The sequence below is a fragment of the Paramacrobiotus metropolitanus genome, unplaced genomic scaffold (genome assembly GCF_019649055.1).
Source record: "Paramacrobiotus metropolitanus isolate TYO unplaced genomic scaffold, Prichtersi_v1.0 Parri_scaffold0000207, whole genome shotgun sequence".
Taxonomy (NCBI): Eukaryota; Metazoa; Tardigrada; class Eutardigrada; order Parachela; family Macrobiotidae; genus Paramacrobiotus; species Paramacrobiotus metropolitanus.
The window spans coordinates 97,001-117,380 of NW_026570427.1; the positions used below are offsets into that span (position 1 = coordinate 97,001).

Consider the following 20,380-nt stretch of genomic DNA (forward strand, 5'->3'; position numbering starts at 1 on the left):
ACTAATATGCTCGCAGTAAGCATATACGATTGTCAAATTGATTTTTGTCTTCATCTGTGAGCTGTGAATTTATTAATACTTATACTTTTGCCGGCAGGTGATTTATGCAGTCGGCAGCGTGGCGGGTGTATGTTTGATGCCCAGGATTATCTTCACTCTAAGCAGACGGCGCAATTATCCAGTAGACTGAATTATCAAGTCCACTGCGCAACGCTTGACTCGTCTCCAAGAAAACCTAAGAAAACATACGAAACTTTCAGAGCGTCATCATGCCGCGACTGTCGATGGTTCTTGTGGCATTCTGCTTGACAACAGTCATCGTCGAAATCGTCGGTAAGAATATTTTTAAAAACAACTGAATTCTTATAATTTTTGTTATTATTTTTTCTACAGTAGCCAACCTATTGAGCATAGGCTAATGAAGAAATCTTACCAGGCTGTTGGAAAATTTTTTGGTACATTTTTACAAATTTTATACTTTTTTTGGTTTGATTTTATGAGGTAAAAGTTACCCACCCTACGGGTAGGAATCGAACCCAGGATATACAATCTTAAAGCTTGACGCACTACCACCAAGTTATGGGCAAATTTACAAAATTTGATGTTTACATAATTCGATAAAATGCCGGTTTTACAGGGAAGACCGTGCAGGTGGACAACGTCAACCTGGACTGCACACCCCCCGCAAAATTCACCGGGAAAGACGACCAAGCGAAATGCTTCGCCCGCTGCAAGGAGCGCGACTGCCTAGCGGCCATCTACCACTACGACGGTCCGCCCAACCGTCCCACCTGCGCCATCATCCCCAAGAACGCCACCTGTCTGCCGGGTGAACCCGGTCCCTACAACGTGCAGCTGAACGTGCCCGTCTACGACTTCAGCTACCGCACCAGCCACACTCTGGACATGCTGCACGAGAAAAAGCTCTTCGGCTCGTCGCAGGTGCCGGGCTGTTCGGCGTTCTGCGGGATGGTCAAGGGATGTAACGCTGTGCGCTCCAGCCCCATGACGTGCCAGCTGCTGCAGCTGACCGGCAAGCAGACGGCCCTGCGGAACGGATTTGGGACCGGGCCGTTGTGCCATAATTTCGAGTGGGTGTACTATGTCGACAAGACGCAGGCGCCTACTGAAAAGGGCTGCGAAATTATGACCAGTTAATTGGCTACATAAAACTAGGATTGTCTGCTGTTTGTTTTATCCAATTTCGTGTGTATCCCTTGAAACTTTCGCCTAATGATTTGTGTACACTGACGTGAAAACGGGTGCTTAGACAACAGTGATTACTGAGATATATCGATTAAAATAGACAAAACGTTTAACTTCATTATGGTCCGGTTACTATCCGATATCTTGGAGTCACGACCAGACTTGGCCAATTCGCTTTTTTACGCCTATAAAGTTAGCTCATTGAATAATGAATTTACGTAGCTATTTACTAGAAAGGTAGGTCTGAACGAAAGCCCGTTTCATGGCATTCATGGCGTTATTCTCCCATTATTTTTTTCATGGCAGTTTTATTCTCCCATAACCGAATCTCGGCAATGCAAAATATTTTGCGCCAAGCCACAAACCAATAGAATTCAATTAGTGCGAGAAGCACTACAACCATCGTTTCTAATTCGTCATGACCTCACAGCCCTTTTCCGTGGGCGCCATACTCTTATCCGAGTAGTAGACCCACTCGTTATTATGACACAGAGGTCCTTTGCCGTTTCCGCTTTTCATCGCCTTTTGTTTGCCGGACAACTGCAGCAGCTGGCACGTCATGGGACTGGAGCGGACGGCGTTGCAGCCTTTGACGATGGAGCAGAAGTTCTTGCACTCATCCAGTCCGAGACCCGACGTGGAGTACAGTTTCTTCTCCTTGGACCCGTCCAGGGTGTGGCTGGTGCGGTAGTTGTAGTTGACGCTGGGTACGTTCAGTTTGACGTTGAAGGGACCACGGGGACCCGGCAGGCACTTGGCGCCCTTGAGAATGATGGCGCAGGTCGACCGAGTGGGGGGCCCGGCGCTGCTGTAGATGGCGGCCAGGCATTCGCTCTCCTTGCAGCGCCCGAAGCATGTGGACTGGTCGTCTTTCCCGATGAATTTCGGGGCCGGTGTGCAGTCCAGGTTGAAGCTGTCCAGCTGCACCGACTTCCCTGTAAAAATCGGTATTTTAATTAACTGGTCGACCCGGAAATCGGTCGGCCGGGGATTCGAAAACTGAATTATAAAAGCAACAAACAGCGTGCAACAGGACTACAACCGGTGCGCATAAATTGCCGGTACCAGGTTCGAACAGAGAAGCTCTGGTTTGCGTGGTATACGTTAAAACGATTTTAGTTCTTCATGGTATATAATTTGTCTATTTAGCAGGCTACAGTTTCGTTCGTTATCAGAATTAACCAGACTAGGAAATGGGCGTAAAAAACAGGAATTTATGCAGCATTTAAATCGCTAGCGCCGGGTTCGAACAGAGAGCCTCTCGTTTGCGAAGTATTCGTTAAAACGAAGCAGCTACTTTTTTAGTCCAGTGTAACGTTCTTACCGGTACTTTGGACGATAACCATAGCCAGGCACAAAGCCATAAGAGTCGCCGACAATCGCTCCATTTTAACGGTTAATAAATTCCCGGTGTGTATTTGCAAAAACCCCTAGCCAACGTCTGCCGTTTGCAATGAGCGTGCCGGCTGCTTAAATGTTAAAAAAGCCGGGCATCCCAACCCCGCCACGTTGGTAGCGCTAGTGAATCGCTGCCGGCTAGAAAGTGTCAATGAAGCGAGAAAATTAACTTGATTTACCGTAGTGTTGTTTCCATTAGTCGCGGTACTCGGCGTTGATTGTCCTGATGCAAGGTGCGGCTGCCGGTTTTTGCACAGCTGTAATCTGAAAAACCTGTTTGTTTATTTTTATTGCTAGATATTTGGTAGTCACGGCTTGCATCGTATGCTGTTGATTGAATTGTTAAGAAGCTACAATGCCGGAGGGAATAATTATGTTGCTCGTACGGTGATTTAATGGGCAATTAACGACACTGAACTGTCTACAGAGAATTGAATTTCCTCGATATAATCACATATTCTATCTGTCATAATAAATTAATGATGTTTGATTTCCAAGAGTAATTAATTGACGATTTCCACCGGTTCCGTGGTTAAAGTCTGTGATTTTCCCATTTTTACGCTACTGTTATAAATGGTATTGCAGCCTGCAAAACACCTGCATAAGAAATATTTAATGTTATTATCGTTTGCTCAGAGCGCGCTTATTTGAAGAACGACAGCTGACGCAATGCAGCAGCTGCATTTCCAACCATATTAAATTTTATTCAATCCGGTTGCCTGCATGAAAGCTTTTCAGCCTGTTCGCAGTACACATCGGTAATAAAAGTCCGGTTTGCGGCTTACACAAGTGTTAACCGACAACTTTTGCCGCTGCATTGATAGCATGTTGTCACATAGATAAGTTGCAATCGAGACAGAAATACCGAAGAAACGTATCGCAGACGCAGCATTATGCAACCTTCACGTTGCAATACAGCCTTCACTTTGCTGATAATCACAACATTGACCTACATTACATTACAGCGCATCTCTCACATTGCTTGTAAAAGCTGCCCGTACCTGTACATTTTACAGTGCTTTAAAAGATGCAGGTTTAAAAGATGATATCTTGTGAATCACTGTTATTTACGAAAGATTTTCATTTCAAAACCGTTTTTGTACTGTACGCTTAGTACGTAACCGACCGCGACAATGTTTTTGGCGCTGATTGGAACGTTAAGCAGCGGTGCGCTGCTGTACGGCCTGTACTACATCGCGGCGTGGTACCTGCGCGAATGGCGTTACCGCTGGCCGCCGGGTCCGCGTTGTCTGCCGCTGATCGGGTCGCCGCAGTCGCAGTCCGATCTCAAATCCTTCCAGCGCACCAACTACAACAACGCCAAGAAGTACGGGAGTGTCGTGCGCACCATGCTCGGTCCCCACGCCGTCGTCCAGCTCAACGATCCCAAGATTATCAAGGAGGCCTTCTCCCGGGACGTCTTTGTGCCGCGTCCTACCATCTGGTACTTTGACGAACGGGCCCGCATGAACGATGGTGCAACCGGTAAATAAATAACTGCCACGTAAATAATGCCATTGTCCACCAGTCGTTACACAACAAAATGGCGGCGCTTTAATAAGGTGCGCTGGGTTCCTCGAGTGTTTGATTGACACCGCGCTGATTTATTTGAAACAGCAAGGATTACTCCCTATAAAAGTTTAGTTTAACCAAAGTTTAACAAAAGCCTGAGATTTTTAAAAAATAAATTTCAAAAATCAGTAGAGTTTGAGGTTGTCCCAGAAGCCAAAATTTCTCTTTCTCCAGTTCTAATTTAAAAATCGTAGTGATCCAGCAAAGTGGGCTACTGAGTGCCATTTTATTGATCCAGTAGAGGGATTGTTCCTTGTTTTAAAACTATAATAACTTTGATATTCTACTGAACGGGCTGGCTAAAGAAACGGGAGGAATGAAAACTCCGCTCAACTAAATCTCGTGAAATTCAAAAGTACGCTTTTCGAAACCCATACCCATACCAACGCTTCGGAAACTGGCCCGGTTCTAACCGGTTTCCGAAAGGGCATCCACCTAACTACAATTACCAAGGAAACCGGCTTTTTTGGTGCTACCCTGCGATGCACGCAAAAATTGTAACTAAAATGCCTAAAAAACCGAAGAAAAAACCCAAGAAAATGGCAAATTTTGCTTCGTGCATAGTTTATCCAGCGCATGCAGAATGCATACAGAATGTGCCTGTGGTGACAAATGTTGTCGCCGGTACGACACCATCTAGTTACGTATGGTTCGCCACCAGAAGTAAGCCAAGCTGCACGCATTGCAGGTATCGTCTTCAGCCACGGTCAAACGTGGAAAGATCACCGGCGTTTCATCCTGCACACGCTGCGTGATTTCGGCGTGGGTAAATTCAAGATGGAGGAGAAGATCGTCGAAGAGGCGGCGACGCTGATCAAACTGCTGGAAGCGGCCAACGGCCAGCCAATCGACACGCGCGCACCTATAAGCAGCACCGTCGCCAACGTCATCGGCAGCGTGCTGATGAGCAAGCGCTACGAACCCGACGACCCGGATTTCTTGAACATCATACGCTGGACGCGGGAGAGCACCCAGTTCACGCCGAAGAAGATCGCCCTGGCGTCCTTTCCGTTCCTGCGTTATGTCCCACCCTTCCTCACCACCTACAGCGAACTGCTGGGGAATTTGCTGGGATTCAAGAAATTCTTCTGGCAGCACTGTAAAGAGCATTTGGACAACTGGCAACCGGAACGGAACGCCGATTTCATCGACACGTACATTGCCGCTATCAAAAAACATGAACCGGCAACGTTTAACCGTTCGTGACCTTTTAACTTTTATGTTTTATTGGATGCAGGTTAATTATGTGGTACTTGCAGTGAATGAGTTGCTGCTGACGCTGGATGATATGTTCGAAGCCGGATTCGAGACCACTACGACAACGTTGCGATGGGTAACCTAATATAGCAACCAAAAAAGCGTATTCATCATCCCCTATTTGTAGGCGTTATTGCTAATGGCCACCCATCCTGATAGTCAAGCCAAGGTGCACGCCGAACTGGACAAGAATATTCCGTTTGATTCTTTTGCCAAACTGTCGGATAAGGAGCAGTTGCCGTATACGGAAGCGACGATCACGGAAGTGCACCGCTTCGCCAGCGTCGTCCCGGTGGGCGTCGGGCATTTGGCGGAAGAGGACGCCACCATTCAGGGATACGACATCCCTAAAGGTCACTGGCGGCATTCGTCGAATTAGGCCTGTTTTTAACTGGGATGAGCTTTTGCAGGTACCTGGCTGCAGGCCAACATCTACTTCGTCCACCACAACACCGACTGGTGGGATCAACCCGAACAGTTCAATCCCGACCGCTTCCTGACCAAGGACAACCAAGTGCAGGCTTCGGACAACGTCATGCCTTTCGGTCTCGGTACGTTGCAAGAGCAGTTGCCGTACACGGAAGCGACGATCACGGAAGTGCACCGTCTGTTCAGCGCTTAATGTGATTAAGAACGATGACGACACTATCGTTGCAGGGAAGCGGCGTTGTCTTGGCGAAGCGTTGGCGCGCGCCGAACTCTTCATCATCTTCACCGCCGTCATGCAGCGCTTCACCGTCCGCCTGCCGGACGGCGGTCAGACGGCCGACTTGTCGCCTACCGTCGGGGTTATCGCTGACACGCAGCCTCACCAACTGTGCTTCGTTCCACGCAATGTTTAACGCCCATTCGGCTTCGACTGCGCTGACCGGGTTTAACCGTTGCTGCTGTGTTGCAGTCCGTCTGACCAGTATTTGAATGTGCTTGCGTTTGATGTTTTAAAACCCGTTACACTGGTAAAAAAGAAAGCTCTGTATCCATGCACCCGCCAAAACAAATTACATGTCTTATAAAAACACTTAATTTCATCTGTACGCGGCAATAGCCACCGGATTAGCAAAAAGCAACTGCGGTCACAGGAAGTGATAAGTAAAACTTGTTAATATTTTTCAAAGAAAAATTAATTAAAAGAACAACCAAAATGAAATTTTTCACTCGCACCAAATGCAATGAGTGCAGTTGTATCGTACAGCGGGTAATACTAATTAATGTTGCTGGTACTGGTAGTGTTACTGTTAGTGGTACAATATAATGGTACTGGTACTGGTACTGGTAGTACAAATGGTACTGTTACTGGTAGTGGTACTGGTTGTGGTAGTGGCATCACGTAATGGTACTGGTACTGTTATTGGTACTGTGAAAAATAAAATTTATTAGGATATGTTGTTAAATTTTGGAGAACAACTTCATATAACATCGTTGCCGTATAGCACCCATTGACCTTTTACAAATTTCGGTTTAAACAATTTTGAGCAGTTTTTAATGTTTTAGTGCAGTTCTTATGTTTTAATGTGCCACTTTTGTTACCTGACATGTACACAATCGCTTATGAACTGTAGGTCAGCTTCAGCGAAATGTAATTATCGCGCAAAGGGGCAAATACAGTGCATCCGCAAAAACATCCGGAAAATAAAAAAATTGTTTGCGCGATCACAATATGACAATACAAAATTATAAGCACTAAGAATTCTTCGCAGTTCACTTAAATCTAAATTGCTGGGATTTGTGGAGCTGCTCGTTCACAACCACCACAGCTGATTAGTTCGCCATTCCATCGTATATATAACTATTTCAAGACATGGACGGGGACAGACTTCTTGATGTCTTGTCTGAGGATGACGACTGTCTCGAGGAATCCGAAGAGAATGGCCCGCTGGAAGATTTGGACGATACCGTTGCAGATTCCGCGCATAATATTAGTGACAACACAAAATTCATCTTATGCCGACAACAAGTACGTCAATAATGTAGTTGAAGTTTTGTTTGTAATGATGGGTAATACTCTGTCAGCACTATGTTAAACCGAACTAAATAAAATTAGTGTCGCTGCCTATCGTAAATGTTACCACTAGCAGTACCAGTACCGTTACGTGATACCAGTACCACAACCAGTACCACTACCAGTAACAGTACCATTTTTACTACCACTACCAGTACCAGTAACATTATATTGTACCACTACCAGTAACACTACCAGTACCAGTAACATTCATTAGTATTACCCTCGTACAGCAGCATTGTACAATTTGAAGACAATATCCGTCCTACCATGGTTAATGTCTACATGCCTTAGTACATAGACAGTTATGAATATTCTTGGGGAATTCTTATCAGTGATCATGGTCCATTGTACTAGATAAGCTCTGCCGCGTGTTATCCTCTTCAAGCTGTCGAACTGCCATTGGCGGCAGCAAAAGTGTATCGCAGACGGAGCCTGAGGCTGATAATCATTTATTATCAATATTAACCTCGTCTCCATACAAAAGCAACAGCGCGACTCTTTTAAATGCCAATTCGGACGCACTTTCATATACGGTACCCCAGATAATTATTCTACTGTTAATCTCTTCTAAATAAAATCCGCATTGAAGCTGACCGACCGCGACGATGTTGCTAGCATCGATACGGACGTTGGGCAGCGGTGTGCTGCTGTACGGCCTGTACTACATCGCGGCGTTTTACCTGCGCGAGCGGCGCTACCGCTGGCCGCCGGGGCCGCGCAGTCTTCCGCTGATCGGGTCGCCGTTAAAGGAATCCGACATTAAGGCCTTCCACCGTATCCACTACAACAACGCCAAGAAATACGGGAGTATCGTGCGCACCATGTTCGGTCCCGTTGCCACCGTCCAGCTGAACGATGTCAAGATCATCAAGGAAGCTTTCTCCCGCGATGTATTCGTGCCATGACCGACCTTCTGGTATTTTGATGAACGAGCCCGGATGAACGACGGAGCAACTGGTAAAACCCGCTCTATTAAAGAAAGCTGACTAGATAAAATAGATGTCCCTACAACATAGATATGAAATATAGGGGGAATTTAACGGCTGAGGCAAGCACTACCTGTACGTGCTGCCGTTATCCGGCTGGCGTTTTACGTTGTGGCTGAACACGGTGCTTATGTACCGCGCCAGATTTAACCATACGTAGTGAGTGACAATAACGTCACTCTCCACCCAGGTGACGGCAGCCAGTACAGAGAATGCTTGCCCCCGCCTCTAAAAGCCCCTTATAGAAGGGGCTGACAGTTGTTTAAACAAGCACTAACTGTGTCTGTTAGTTGGGTTGTGCATGAAAACTTATGTACCGCGGCAGATTTAACCGTATTAAAGCTAATTCCAATATTGAGCTTAGTGTGCACTGCCTGTATCTTTACGCCCTCGATTCCTTGACAAGCGTGTACAGCAGAAACACGGATATACAGAGTACGTACAATATTAACTACTACAGTAGATGGACAGACTGTACTATTGGGTACATTGTGTACCTACTGCCTAGTACTAGTCGCAGACTCACCGAATACTGATGGATTTGCATCACCGAATACTGATGACAGTTCAGTAATGTGACTAAGAAAAAAACTACTTACTGCTTTAGCACACCCGGCTAGAAAAATGTGTGTAGCAGTATCTGTACCGTTTACAAATTAACTGACATGGTACATTGCAGGCATCGTCTTCAGCAGTGGTCAATCGTGGAAAGACCACCGTCGTTTCATTCTGCACACGCTGCGCGATTTCGGCGTGGGCAAATACAAAATGGAGGAGAAGATCGTCGAAGAGGCGGCGACACTGATCAAACTGCTGGAAGCGGCCAACGGCCAACCAATCGACACGCGCGCACCGTTAAGCAGCACCGTCGCCAACGTCATCGGCAGCGTCCTCATGGGCAAGCGCTACGCTCCCGATGACCCGGTCTTCGTGGATATTATGCGCTGGACACGGGAGATTATTGAGTTCACACCGAAGAAGATTTTCTTGGCGTCCTTTCCCTATATGCGCCATGTTGTTCCACCTCTTAAAGATACCTACAACGAGTTACTAGGGATTTTGCACAATTTTAAGGCATTCTTCGGGAAACCTATTCAGGAACATTTCGAGAACTGGCAACCGGATCGCAATGCCGATTTCATCGATACGTACATCGCCGCGGTGAAAGAGCAGCAGCCGGCAACCTTTAACAGTGCGTGATCGTTTCCGTTAGTCTACTGGACTAATAACGATATTCAGTGTGTTTCCAGTGAACGAGCTGCAACTGACACTGGACGATCTCTTTGAAGCCGGATTTGAGACCACGACGACAACGCTGCGCTGGGTAATTTGGTATTAAAAGAAAAACTAATTAGGTCTTAGGTGAACCTATTCTTGCATGGCTCGTAGGCGTTCCTGTTAATGGCCGCCCATCCCGATATTCAATCGAAAGTGCACGATGAGCTGGACAAGGTAATCCCGGTTGGTTCCTTCGTCAAACTGTCGAATAAAGAGCAATTGCCGTACACCGAAGCAACGATCACGGAGGTGCACCGCTTCGCCAGCGTCGTCCCGATGGGCGTCAATCACGCCGCCGAGGAAGACACCACCATCCAGGGATACGACATCCCCAAAGGTCACTGTTGACATCTTCCGCATAAGTTCGCTTTTTAACTGGGATGACCTTTTGCAGGTACCTGGCTGCAAGCCAACATCTACTTCGTCCACCACAACACCGACTGGTGGGATCAACCGGAGCAGTTCAATCCCGACCGCTTCCTGACGAAGGACAACCAAGTGCTGGCCTCGGACAACGTCATGCCTTTCGGTCTCGGTACGTTGCTTATATACAGCGAGTACTGTGATTACTAAGAGTGACGTTTATGTCGTTGCAGGGAAGCAGCGTTGTCTGGGCGAGGCGTTGGCGCGCGCCGAACTCTTCATCATCTTCACCGCCGTCATGCAGCGCTTCACCGTGCGCCTCCCGGAGAGAGGTCAGGCGGCCGATCTGACGCCTACCATGGGAGTTATTGCGGATACGCAGCCCCATCAACTGTGTTTCGTTCCCCGTAATAACTAGTGGTGTTTTTCAACAACACCGTGAAATTTGTACTTGCATAATGTGGTTCCATTTTCAGTGAAAAGTTTTAAGCTGTCAACTCGCTTTATTCTGTTGTTGTCCCCATCCAGGGTACGTACGTGTTAGCAAACTTGAAGTTGCCCTGCAGCTATTCACTGTCTGTATTCACTCTTATCGGCTCAATCAGCTCGATCAGCCGGACAACGTTACGAGACATCTAAGTCGGCACAACACCGTAACAAACAATTTTTATCTAATTCCGATGCTATTTTTACTAATAAACCAAAAACCCGATACTCATTTGTACGTTGAAAAGCAACGGCGATAACAAAATGAAAGTGTATACCTAACACTGATGCCTTTCATAACTCAACGTTTAACACTACAACTTGCATATTAGCACCATAAAAAAAAACAGAAGACAGATACGGCGCCGTTCAATCCACACTTATCCAAATCATTTTCCAAGGAGCTCTCCGCGATTTTCTGTTAGTAGTAAAAGACAGCAACGTAGTCAGAAAACTGTAAACTTTTAATAAATAAAAAACGTACAGTTATCTTCACGCGTTCCCATTCAACCTCATCGACGCATGGAAGATCCTGCAATTAGATGTCGCTGGCATGCTCACCGATGAATTTTGCAGCGGCCACTTTCAAATCCAGCAGACGGCGCTGTTTGGCCAGGATCAGGTAATACACGGCGTTCTGCACATCCAGCGCGTCGATCATCAACTTCTCGCAATGCTCCCGCAAACCATCCATTTTATACTGGTCCGCAGTCTCGCACAGCTTCGGCAGACTCCCCGACGGCAGCTCCAGCGGACCGCGCTTGTAAACAAACTTGTTGAGTGCCTCCAGGAAGAATCCATCAACATCCTCAAGGAAGTACTGTCCCGAAGACTGCCCCTTCATCTCACGCTTGAACATGGCAGCAAACACCGATGACTGTGCAGCCAGTACATCTCGATTGACGCAAAACTGCTGTCCATCACGGGAGATCAGTTTGCACTCTGCGACCCGTCCATCGTCCCGTACATCATCAGAGCCTTCTGCCGAAAGATGTTGACGCCCAAGCGGGCCAAGCATAGAATCCAGTGAGTCTTCGTTGGAATCCATCGGGTAGCAGGTGATCCTCACATACAAAATGGTCCTCGGAACGATTACTGAGACGTTCACATTGTAGTCTCCATCACGGTATTGTTCCAGCGTAGGCGATAAAGAAGAAGTCGATATGCCCGCGTGATTAGCCGTCGCCGTTGTCCAGCCTTTCGGACTGATCAACACTTCGTAAGGATCCCCGTATTGCATGCTGAAACGTTACAGATTCAGGAAATCGTGAATAATTCTGATTAGCTCTTTGTACAGAGAAACAATGGGTCCACTAGGCACACTGCCGATTTACTGATAGAGATCTTGTTAACGACTTTTTGCTTCCCGACGACAGCAGTACACGGCAGTTTGTAGAAACTACAGCATCGATCATCGCCAAATTGCCAAACGACTATCTGCTGAACACCATTATGTATTTCTAACGACATTCTGATCAAAAAAAAAAAATTTTCGGAACCCATTATTCCAGAAAATTTCAGAAACCTGTGCAAACGAAAAAAAAACAAAGATAACGCCCCAAATTTCTTAGAATTAAGAAACACCCTAAAAACCCTAAGAGACCAAATAAAAACGCTGCCCAGGCTAAGAAACTTAATAAAACCAAGGCAACGCACTACGAAACTTAAGAAGCCGTTGGAAAAAAAACCGGAAAAACCTAGGAAAAGTAGTACAAAAGTTGAAAAACTTTAGCCATTCAACAAGCCCAGAAAAGCTTTCGAAAAATAAAAAACCCAGGTATCTGACCGACAAGAACGGTCACCGAATAGTTGTAAACAAGACGGGTAAGACAATTTCAGAAAAGCTAATTTTCGGTCAGTAACTTGTCGGGAGCAAAACGGAAAGCAGGCAACTGAGACGCTAAAGACGAAAGGCAAATTACGTACGAACCCTTTTCCGCTGATGGAGCACTCTACACGCAGCGGCACTTTGCTGACAAGCCGCTGCGAGGGGCACGTTGGCTCCATCGAGTAAGTGGCGGTATTCCAGGTTTGACTGGTCCCAACTGTTAATTTCCAAAATGCTGCCGAAATGCCGAAACGTTCCGCAGCGCCGGGATCCGAACAGATGGTCCGCCGCACTTCGCGATTTGGAATCGTCGGACGTTTTCGTCGATTTAACGACCACTCCACCAACTGACGGTTATCCTGGCGATGTGGTGGGTCACAATTGGCCTTCATTTCAAGGAACACGGCAGCCGTGTGTGTGCATGTAAGGCGCTGGCAGGTTGTCTGGAAGCGCTCCGCTGGGACCTCAAAGACCCACGTGGCTGGACGAAGAGCATTTGTGGATTCTCGGAGTGTTTGTTCAGCCATTCCCTAGATCGCGACGGAAAACTGTAAGGACAATTTTTCAAAATAAGCAGGAAAACAGATAGAAGCAGCAATGGCTAAATTCTGATTACTGCATGTGTACAAACGTTTGCATGAGAGGCTAAACACAAAATATCAGCGTGAATTTTCCGGTGTCTGTTTTGCAAACGTCACCATCCGCCTGCTGCAGAGTACGGTGCGCGTATGACTCATCACAACAGACACAAACCATTATCGTACTGGTACGTACTTCACCGTACTTGCTATTGTGCAGCGCAAGCCAAGGAAACCGAGTATAGACAGCGTACAGACGGCGCATAGACAGCAGACAAAGTTGCTTAGTCATGCTGTGTGCTTGGACTTCCATCGCCAGCGTCCACTGACGGTTCAGCGAAGCGAGTGTCAGCTATGCATTTTCTGCAAAGTTTTAATTTAAAGCTTCATAAGCTTAAACACACGCATGGATTGCAATTGTAAGTTTGTAACTAAAATATTTCGAAAATGAACAAAATTCAATTATAGCCGGTTAAACACGCGTCTCCTACATCATGCATGGAAACATAGCTGCTTTAAATGCCAGTTTGAACGCAGTTTTGTCGAGCGACAAACATTCTTCCCGGATTGCACTGTTCAGGAAGTACTCATAATCAATTACAATAAATACATGGTTAGCAGCAGCGATGCCGGAATCGAGCGTGACTGCTTTCGCTTGCGGTGTAAAACAATGCGTGCCAGTCAGACATTCGAAAAAGTGCTATACGGATATATATAAGACGTGCTACACGATGTTCCTTGTTGTGCTGAAGAAAACAGCCGTTGGTAATGACAGCATGACTCGTACGGCCAGTCTGCCAGGATCTGATTCAATACCTAGTACAAACGTGTACCTAGCGCAAAGGTGCGGTTACGGAACTAACATCAAGCATAATTATTATAAATCAGCAACGACCTCCACAAAACCCTTGTACTCTGTAGCACGTAATTATGCATTCATAATATCACGCTGATGCAACGCATTCATAATGCAGAGCTAATCTGGTCTGTCACACAAGATTTTAGACTACCGTATTACCGGCACTTAAGCGTCGTTAGAACAGATATGCCGTAAAGATCTGTAGCATTTAAAGACTAAGCCATCCTGCTGCGCTCTGTCAGCCGCTGTATATAAGCACACATTAGTACTACTTCGATTACTGCCTTATATGGGCTCCCCTTATATTACTCTCCCTTATCTGGGCTATATAAATAAAGTATATATAAATAATATATATAAATAAAATTCAGATGTGAAATTTCGGAATTCTTTGGTGTGCTCACTGGTAAATCCGGTTGAAAGGAGTAGAAAAGCGTTCTGCTATAAATCCGATAAATATAATTTGTCGGGTGTTGCTAACTAGCCGGGAGCCCACATAAGGGAGAGCAATATAAGGGGAGCCCATATAAGGCAGTATTCGAAGTACTCGAAACGCACTTTAAATGCGATCTGTAAGATACAGAGCCGGGAGTTCTGTAAAAGTGAATCTACCAATGGTACAGCGCTGAATCTTAATGAGCGTTACAGAGCAACGAGACCATGGACTCTTAAAGCAACCAGTCTGAACCAGTTACCGTAGTAGAATTGGTCAACGATTTATTTATTTTTCACAACAATTTTGTGGCCGTTTCCTTTTTTTTTCTGGCGATTCTAAGTTTTGTTAAGTTAAGAAATCAAACGACTGGTGCAAAAGCGAAAGGCAATTGCACGTAAAGTACGCCGAGGTGTTCCTAGCGCTGACGGCTATGGCGAAGTTGCCTGTTGCCATCGATACAGATTCAAACATGCACAGTCGGAGGCAGCTAAAATCAGTGAACAAAACAGAACGGGAATGTTGATTTGATAGAAAAAAATTAAACTCCCGTTATTTACACCCTCAAAACTTGAAAATTAAAAATAGGACTTTAGACGTACAGCGGACTGTGCATCCACATCGAAAAATAGATTTGACGTAGCAAGAAATGCGAGTTCTGTATCGTAACGGAGCCAGGAGAGTTCCTTTTAGATACAGAGCACTTTAACTCGGCCGTCCAATCAGCGGTAAGGGGGTGTGATCGAAACGTTACTTAACTTCCGGCTCTGTATCGTACAGAACGCATTTAAAGTGCCTTTCGAGTACAGCTAATGTCGTTTCATTAGTGTACTGGAATTGTGTGTTGTTGTCATCGCTTTAATTATAGTACTTTAACTACTTTTTTATCCGTTGTCTAGTTCGTAAAATGGGTCGTTCCCAGTACACTGTAATGCTCATTTCTTTGCTCGTTTATTCGGCTGTGTGTGGTGAGTACAGGTAGTCTTAAAGAATCAGTAATATAGCAACCATAATATTTGTATTCTAATTTGTTATCATTAAACTTGTTAACTACAGACAGCAGAGTATCTGGTAATGACAGCACATCGTCTTCCCTGAATACCACTCAGAGTGCGGACATTGGTAAGTGGACCCCCATCAACGCTTAATTGAATTGCAAGGGCTGTGGCATTCCTTATATGGCAGCGTCCTTACTCCTCACGGTATCTGCATCGTAGATAATGAGATTGTTAAGTCAAATACATCAGCATCTACTGCAGCAGCCACCGCTGCCACCAGTATTCCAAACAGCGTAACACCCACGTCGGCGCTCAATGCGCGGACAGCGGCTAACCATGGTGGGTGCAGCTACTAAAAAAAATCCAATGTCCATAGCAACCAGTTATCAGTACAATTATGCTACGCTGGCTCTACAGAACCTCCAGAATCTGACGACGACGAGCGGGGGGCTAAATCTTCTGCCATCGATACCACTCAGAGCGCGGACATTGGTAAGTGGACTTGCTTAACATGAAATCCCAACAGGGTGGCGCATTACTTAAGTACAAGACAACAACGTCTTTAAACCTTCGCTAACCTATAGCAAGCATAAGGGATCGTTTCATTAACTACCGTAGCGCTTCGTCATTTTGACTATTACGAAATCGACTAGCCAAAACTACCCCAAGAAGCGTGACACCATCGCCGCCAGCAGAAAATAGATCAGCTCCAGAGCGATGTATCAGCTCCAAATGTATCAGCTCCAGAGCGATATGAAGTCGAAATGGTTAAAGAAGTTTAACGCGTTTGCGTCGCTGCTATTACAGGAAATGTCATGCGACGAACATGATGTGATCATGCTGTGATCACACGTTCACGATATAAACATATAAGAAACAGCCTCGGCTTCGCCTCCGCGTTTCTTGGGGTCGGTCCACGGCCACTTTATTTGATTTCAATTGACCATTTTTTTACTTATCAGTATCACATTTATATTTCGTCGTAAAATGATCGGTACATCGCAATAGCGCAAAAACACCGGTTTTATGTAATAATTACAGATTCTCCCAGGTCAGTACGAATATTAAATCTCTCCGCTGGATTCATGATTCTCTGAACCCCAACCTGCTACTTCTCAGTAATGGCAGCCTGGTCACCTGCTCACCTGGCGGGCTCCGTACACGGGGCATTACGGTATCTCGGTCACCCGCTCACCTAATGAGCTCTGTTCACTAGAAAGGAGTGATAGCTCGGTAACTAGCTCACCTAGTGGCTCTGTGCACACTGCACTAGACTGTTGTGGTAGCTCGGTCAATCGTTCACCACAACGAGAGACATTTCGTCGCCAGGCCGTTTTGACGCCGAGACATGTCGCCGCAGGGCTGTTTCGACGAAGCGTCAATTTTAGCAGATACATTTGTTATCAGGCCAATTGAAACTGGCAGGAATTCCTAGGACAAAAATTCACGAACTCAAAAAAACTAACTAAAAAAAGACGAAGGCAAAGAGCCATAAGAAAACCCTAAGAAACCTAAGAAACCTAGGCAATCTAAAAACCTGAGAAACCTAAAAAATCTAAAAAGCCTAAGAAACCTAAGAAACCAAAGAAATATTAAAATAACCTAAGAAACTTAAGAAACCTAAGAATAAATTAAAAAACCTGAGGAACCTAAGAAACGAAAGAAACCTAAGAAACCTAAGAATAATCTAAGAGACATGAGGAACCTAAGAAACCTAAAAAAATATAAAAATAACCTAAGAAACCTAACCTAAGAAACCTAACCTAAGAGTAACCTAAGAAACCTGAGGAACCTAAGTAGCCTAAGAAACCGAAGAAACCGAAGAAACATAAGAAAACATAGGAAAACTTCCAAGAAACCCGAAAAACCCGCGAAAATTAATGTCCCGACCTGGCGTCTAGTTTATCAGTAGCCAGGGAGTTGCTCATACGCAGAACTAATATCGCAGCACGCAGAAGCGTGTCGAATTCTTTTGCGGCGAATTGTCCGCGACCAGACGTCTTGCGTCAAAATGTCCGAAAGTCATAATGTCTCAATGCAAATTGTCCCAAACCGAAGTGTCCCAGCGTCAAAATGTCCCGCGGCGAAATGTCTTCGTGGCGAAAAGTCGTGCGTCAAATTTAATTGCGGCGAAATGTCACACTCCCAAATGTCCGGGTGCGGGTAAAAAGCAAGGTAGAAAACCATAAAGTGCTGTACGCACAACTGAAACCACTGATTTTGAAGTATGAAAATAGGTAACCAACTTGAAAATACATGCTTGATAAAGAACATAGCGTGTGAAATACGAGTACCTAGCAGGTTATGGCAACGGCTGGGCTGGACACGGGTTTAACTTGTGCGAGAAATCCTACCGTCTTTTTTTGTTTGGTGCATTCTAATAAATCCTCGCAGGATATAACTTAAGCGATGCTTTCAATCTGTGCTTAAATTCTGAAATACCGGAATACAGAAAGCATTGTAGTTGCTAGCTAGCAATTGGTTTACTTCAAAAATTTTTTTGACTCACTAGTAGTTTAGTTATTAGTACTAACCAATCAGTTATGTGAACATGTGAATACCGTGATGTAAATACCTATAACAAAAACGATTTAAAAAGAAAAAGGTAGCAACTGGAAAACAAAATCAGTCAATACAAATACCGATAAATATAAAACCAAAAACCTACTATCTTACTTTATCTCTGAAAAATGAGAGCGTGCTCAAAAGGTCCACGCTTCCAAATTCCTAATTCCTGTACGTTACACTATGGATTGCCAGCGAGGTATACGATGGGATTCCTCGTTGACAATCCATAGCGTACCGTCCAGAAATGCCATGATCGGAGCTGTGCATTATACTCGTACCATTGACGTCGTAGGAAATAACATCCACATCGTAATACTCACTGTAAGCTCGACTTTATTGCCTACTCATAGCAGACTGTAGACTACTCGATAACAAAAGACGGACCGGAAACAGCAGAGTGACTGACTGCACGGATGCATTAATAGTATTCAGATATCAAAACATGCAACAATTACCGTTGTTTTTGGCTGAGGCTTTATATTAAATAACGAGTGGAGAAATGCGGGTGTGACTAAAAAGTAAATTCTGAGGCAGAGCAATTAAAAGATGAAAAGGTCACCGGTCTACGAGACCGGCTGGTTTTCGTACGCGCAATGTATGGAAACGGTGTTATCTGCAATTGACGGTACAGCCAACACATGGGAAATGTGATATGAGCCACTGAATGTTGTTAGACGGTGGAATGAAACTTTTCGAAAAATCAACAGCCGTACTTCATATAGGAGAATGAGAACAGGCAGGTGTCTGAATAAGTGAGCGGACATATCATGTACTGAATCAGCTGAATGGCAGGCATATCGCTAAAATAAATCGGACTATGTAGAAAAAAAAAGTTATCAACGTGGAAATCTTCATGTAACAGCAAAAAGGAACATTTCACAATACTGCTCACGGTACTTCACGGTACATTTCACGGGCTTCCCCTTGGTTGGCTGCCAGTCACCTGCTGGTTGCCCGTGGTTCCACCTCGGCACCATACTCTGAGCCGGCCGCAACCTTCTGTAAGCCTGTCGACAAATTAAGCATTCGTATAACCACAACGAACAAACAAAAATTTAAGGTTACGCATAAATGCACACTACAACGCGCCACGCCACACTGTTTACTCACGTAGCATGCGTTGGGTTTGCTGGGGGCTTATTGTGCGCCAGATAATTTATTGAGAGTAATCGAAATTGCTTGGCGGAAGGTGGCTAGAAAACGGTGTGTGCAGTTAGGGGCAATCTAACTGTGAAACGCATCTAGGCATTGCGATAAACATAGTGTAGTGGCCACCATTTAAGCTCCAACGTTGCGCTAATATGGCTTTACTTTGCGTGTACGTTTACATGCTCAATTTGCCAACTGGCTTGTACACGTCAGCCAATTACAGCATGGAACGGCGCTCTATGCGCAGCATCCTTCACCCACCAATAGTAAGAACTGGAGATCTGGAAAAAGATTCAGCGCATGGAGCGCCATTCCAGGCTGTAATCGCCATGCTGTAGGGCAATTATAGAAATACCAATTTCTGACAGACATGAAATTGCGAAAGGTTAGCCCGCGCTTACGGATAGAGCGTGTAAAACCTACAACTTAGCGCTTACGGATTGAGCGTGTAAAACTTACGACTTAATGTACTGATACAGAACCGTCACTTTCTTATTCACGGCTGTGGTCACCGCTGACAAGAAGCCAACGGTCAAGAGCTATTAACTCCGGCAGTAAAGGTCATTCTGACTTTCGCGGAGTCTCACAAATATTTATTGCCAAAGTATGCAGAGCGATCAGTTAAGTGCAACAGCCTGACATTCACAAATATTGCAAATGCGTGTATATGGTTTTATAGTATCTCACATGTTTGCCACCAGTAACCTTGAGCAAAACGTAAGTGTTTGATTTCCTGAATTGTGATCCATGCAAGTTTTTTGTAACATTATTTCCCTGAAGTACTGCTTTCCTACTTTCTTACTTAATTTAAAATTTGAAAAACATGGTGGAAAGTTAGTTCGGTACCAAAACGACCTTCATAGTAATGTGCGCTTTCGTGGAAAATTTGAAGAGCATCGGGTCATAATGAGACTTTTGGTACACCTCCGCGCGTTTAAACGTTTGGAACTTCATTTCACTAATAACTCCCAAACCGGATGTTGCGCGCGCCGACGGTTTTTTCGCCTATGTATACGAATCCTTTGGCTACAAAATAGCATAAAGCAATGCAAAAAATTGTTTGGCAGTGCGGACAGCGAAAGTTGCCGTGGATGCATACAAATTTGGTGCTATGTACCGGGCCAAATCCCTAAATATGGCCGTTGTACTCCTGACATGAGTGGCCAGCTGCATAGTCAGTAAAACAAAAAACGAGAGTAATGATGAACGCAGTTATTTAAGTGTTCTCCATATTGTCAGTGCACACTCGCACAGAACACAGAGGCGACATATGCAGCCGGTTGTGACAAAATCACGAATCAGTAATTACCTACAAAAAATGCAGGAAAGTGCACGACAGCGTATGTATTCTGGCTGAGCGGAATCAGCGTTTTATGAGAAAGTATATACGGTAGATCAAATGGAACCAAGAGTAGTACC

The 20,380-nt window shown here is 45.2% G+C and overlaps 6 protein-coding genes across 6 annotated transcripts; 4 read left to right on the forward strand and 2 right to left on the reverse strand.

The window, feature by feature from the left end:
* Positions 1-69: 69 nt before the first annotated feature.
* Positions 70-1,321, forward strand: LOC129600989 (uncharacterized). Its single transcript, XM_055499680.1, has 2 exons — positions 70-333; positions 638-1,321. Exons 1-2 carry the CDS (start codon positions 270-272, stop codon positions 1,156-1,158), a joined length of 585 nt encoding a protein of 194 aa, XP_055355655.1. The 5' UTR covers positions 70-269; the 3' UTR covers positions 1,159-1,321.
* A 173-nt stretch (positions 1,322-1,494) lies between these two features.
* Positions 1,495-2,690, reverse strand: LOC129600987 (uncharacterized). Its single transcript, XM_055499678.1, has 2 exons — positions 2,531-2,690; positions 1,495-2,141 (listed from the first exon to the last, which is right to left on the reverse strand). The coding sequence occupies exons 1-2, from the start codon at positions 2,592-2,594 to the stop codon at positions 1,615-1,617; spliced, it is 591 nt and encodes a 196-aa protein (XP_055355653.1). The 5' UTR covers positions 2,595-2,690; the 3' UTR covers positions 1,495-1,614.
* Positions 2,691-3,507: 817 nt separating this feature from the next.
* On the forward strand, positions 3,508-6,444 carry LOC129600985 (cytochrome P450 2C15-like). The gene is made up of 6 exons (XM_055499675.1): positions 3,508-4,089; positions 4,865-5,374; positions 5,436-5,509; positions 5,561-5,786; positions 5,844-5,984; positions 6,091-6,444. The coding sequence occupies exons 1-6, from the start codon at positions 3,738-3,740 to the stop codon at positions 6,273-6,275; spliced, it is 1,488 nt and encodes a 495-aa protein (XP_055355650.1). The 5' UTR covers positions 3,508-3,737; the 3' UTR covers positions 6,276-6,444.
* A 1,494-nt stretch (positions 6,445-7,938) lies between these two features.
* LOC129600981 (farnesoate epoxidase-like) lies at positions 7,939-8,340 on the forward strand. The gene has a single exon (XM_055499672.1). It carries the CDS (start codon positions 8,041-8,043, stop codon positions 8,338-8,340), a length of 300 nt encoding a protein of 99 aa, XP_055355647.1. The 5' UTR covers positions 7,939-8,040.
* LOC129600979 (cytochrome P450 2J2-like) lies at positions 8,256-10,768 on the forward strand. The gene is made up of 6 exons (XM_055499670.1): positions 8,256-8,392; positions 9,101-9,613; positions 9,672-9,745; positions 9,811-10,036; positions 10,094-10,234; positions 10,296-10,768. Exons 1-6 carry the CDS (start codon positions 8,374-8,376, stop codon positions 10,478-10,480), a joined length of 1,158 nt encoding a protein of 385 aa, XP_055355645.1. The 5' UTR covers positions 8,256-8,373; the 3' UTR covers positions 10,481-10,768.
* On the reverse strand, positions 10,741-13,588 carry LOC129600980 (uncharacterized). Its single transcript, XM_055499671.1, has 5 exons — positions 13,446-13,588; positions 13,161-13,317; positions 12,479-12,924; positions 11,110-11,789; positions 10,741-10,966 (listed from the first exon to the last, which is right to left on the reverse strand). Exons 3-5 carry the CDS (start codon positions 12,901-12,903, stop codon positions 10,938-10,940), a joined length of 1,134 nt encoding a protein of 377 aa, XP_055355646.1. The 5' UTR covers positions 12,904-12,924; positions 13,161-13,317; positions 13,446-13,588; the 3' UTR covers positions 10,741-10,937.
* Positions 13,589-20,380: the final 6,792 nt, after the last annotated feature.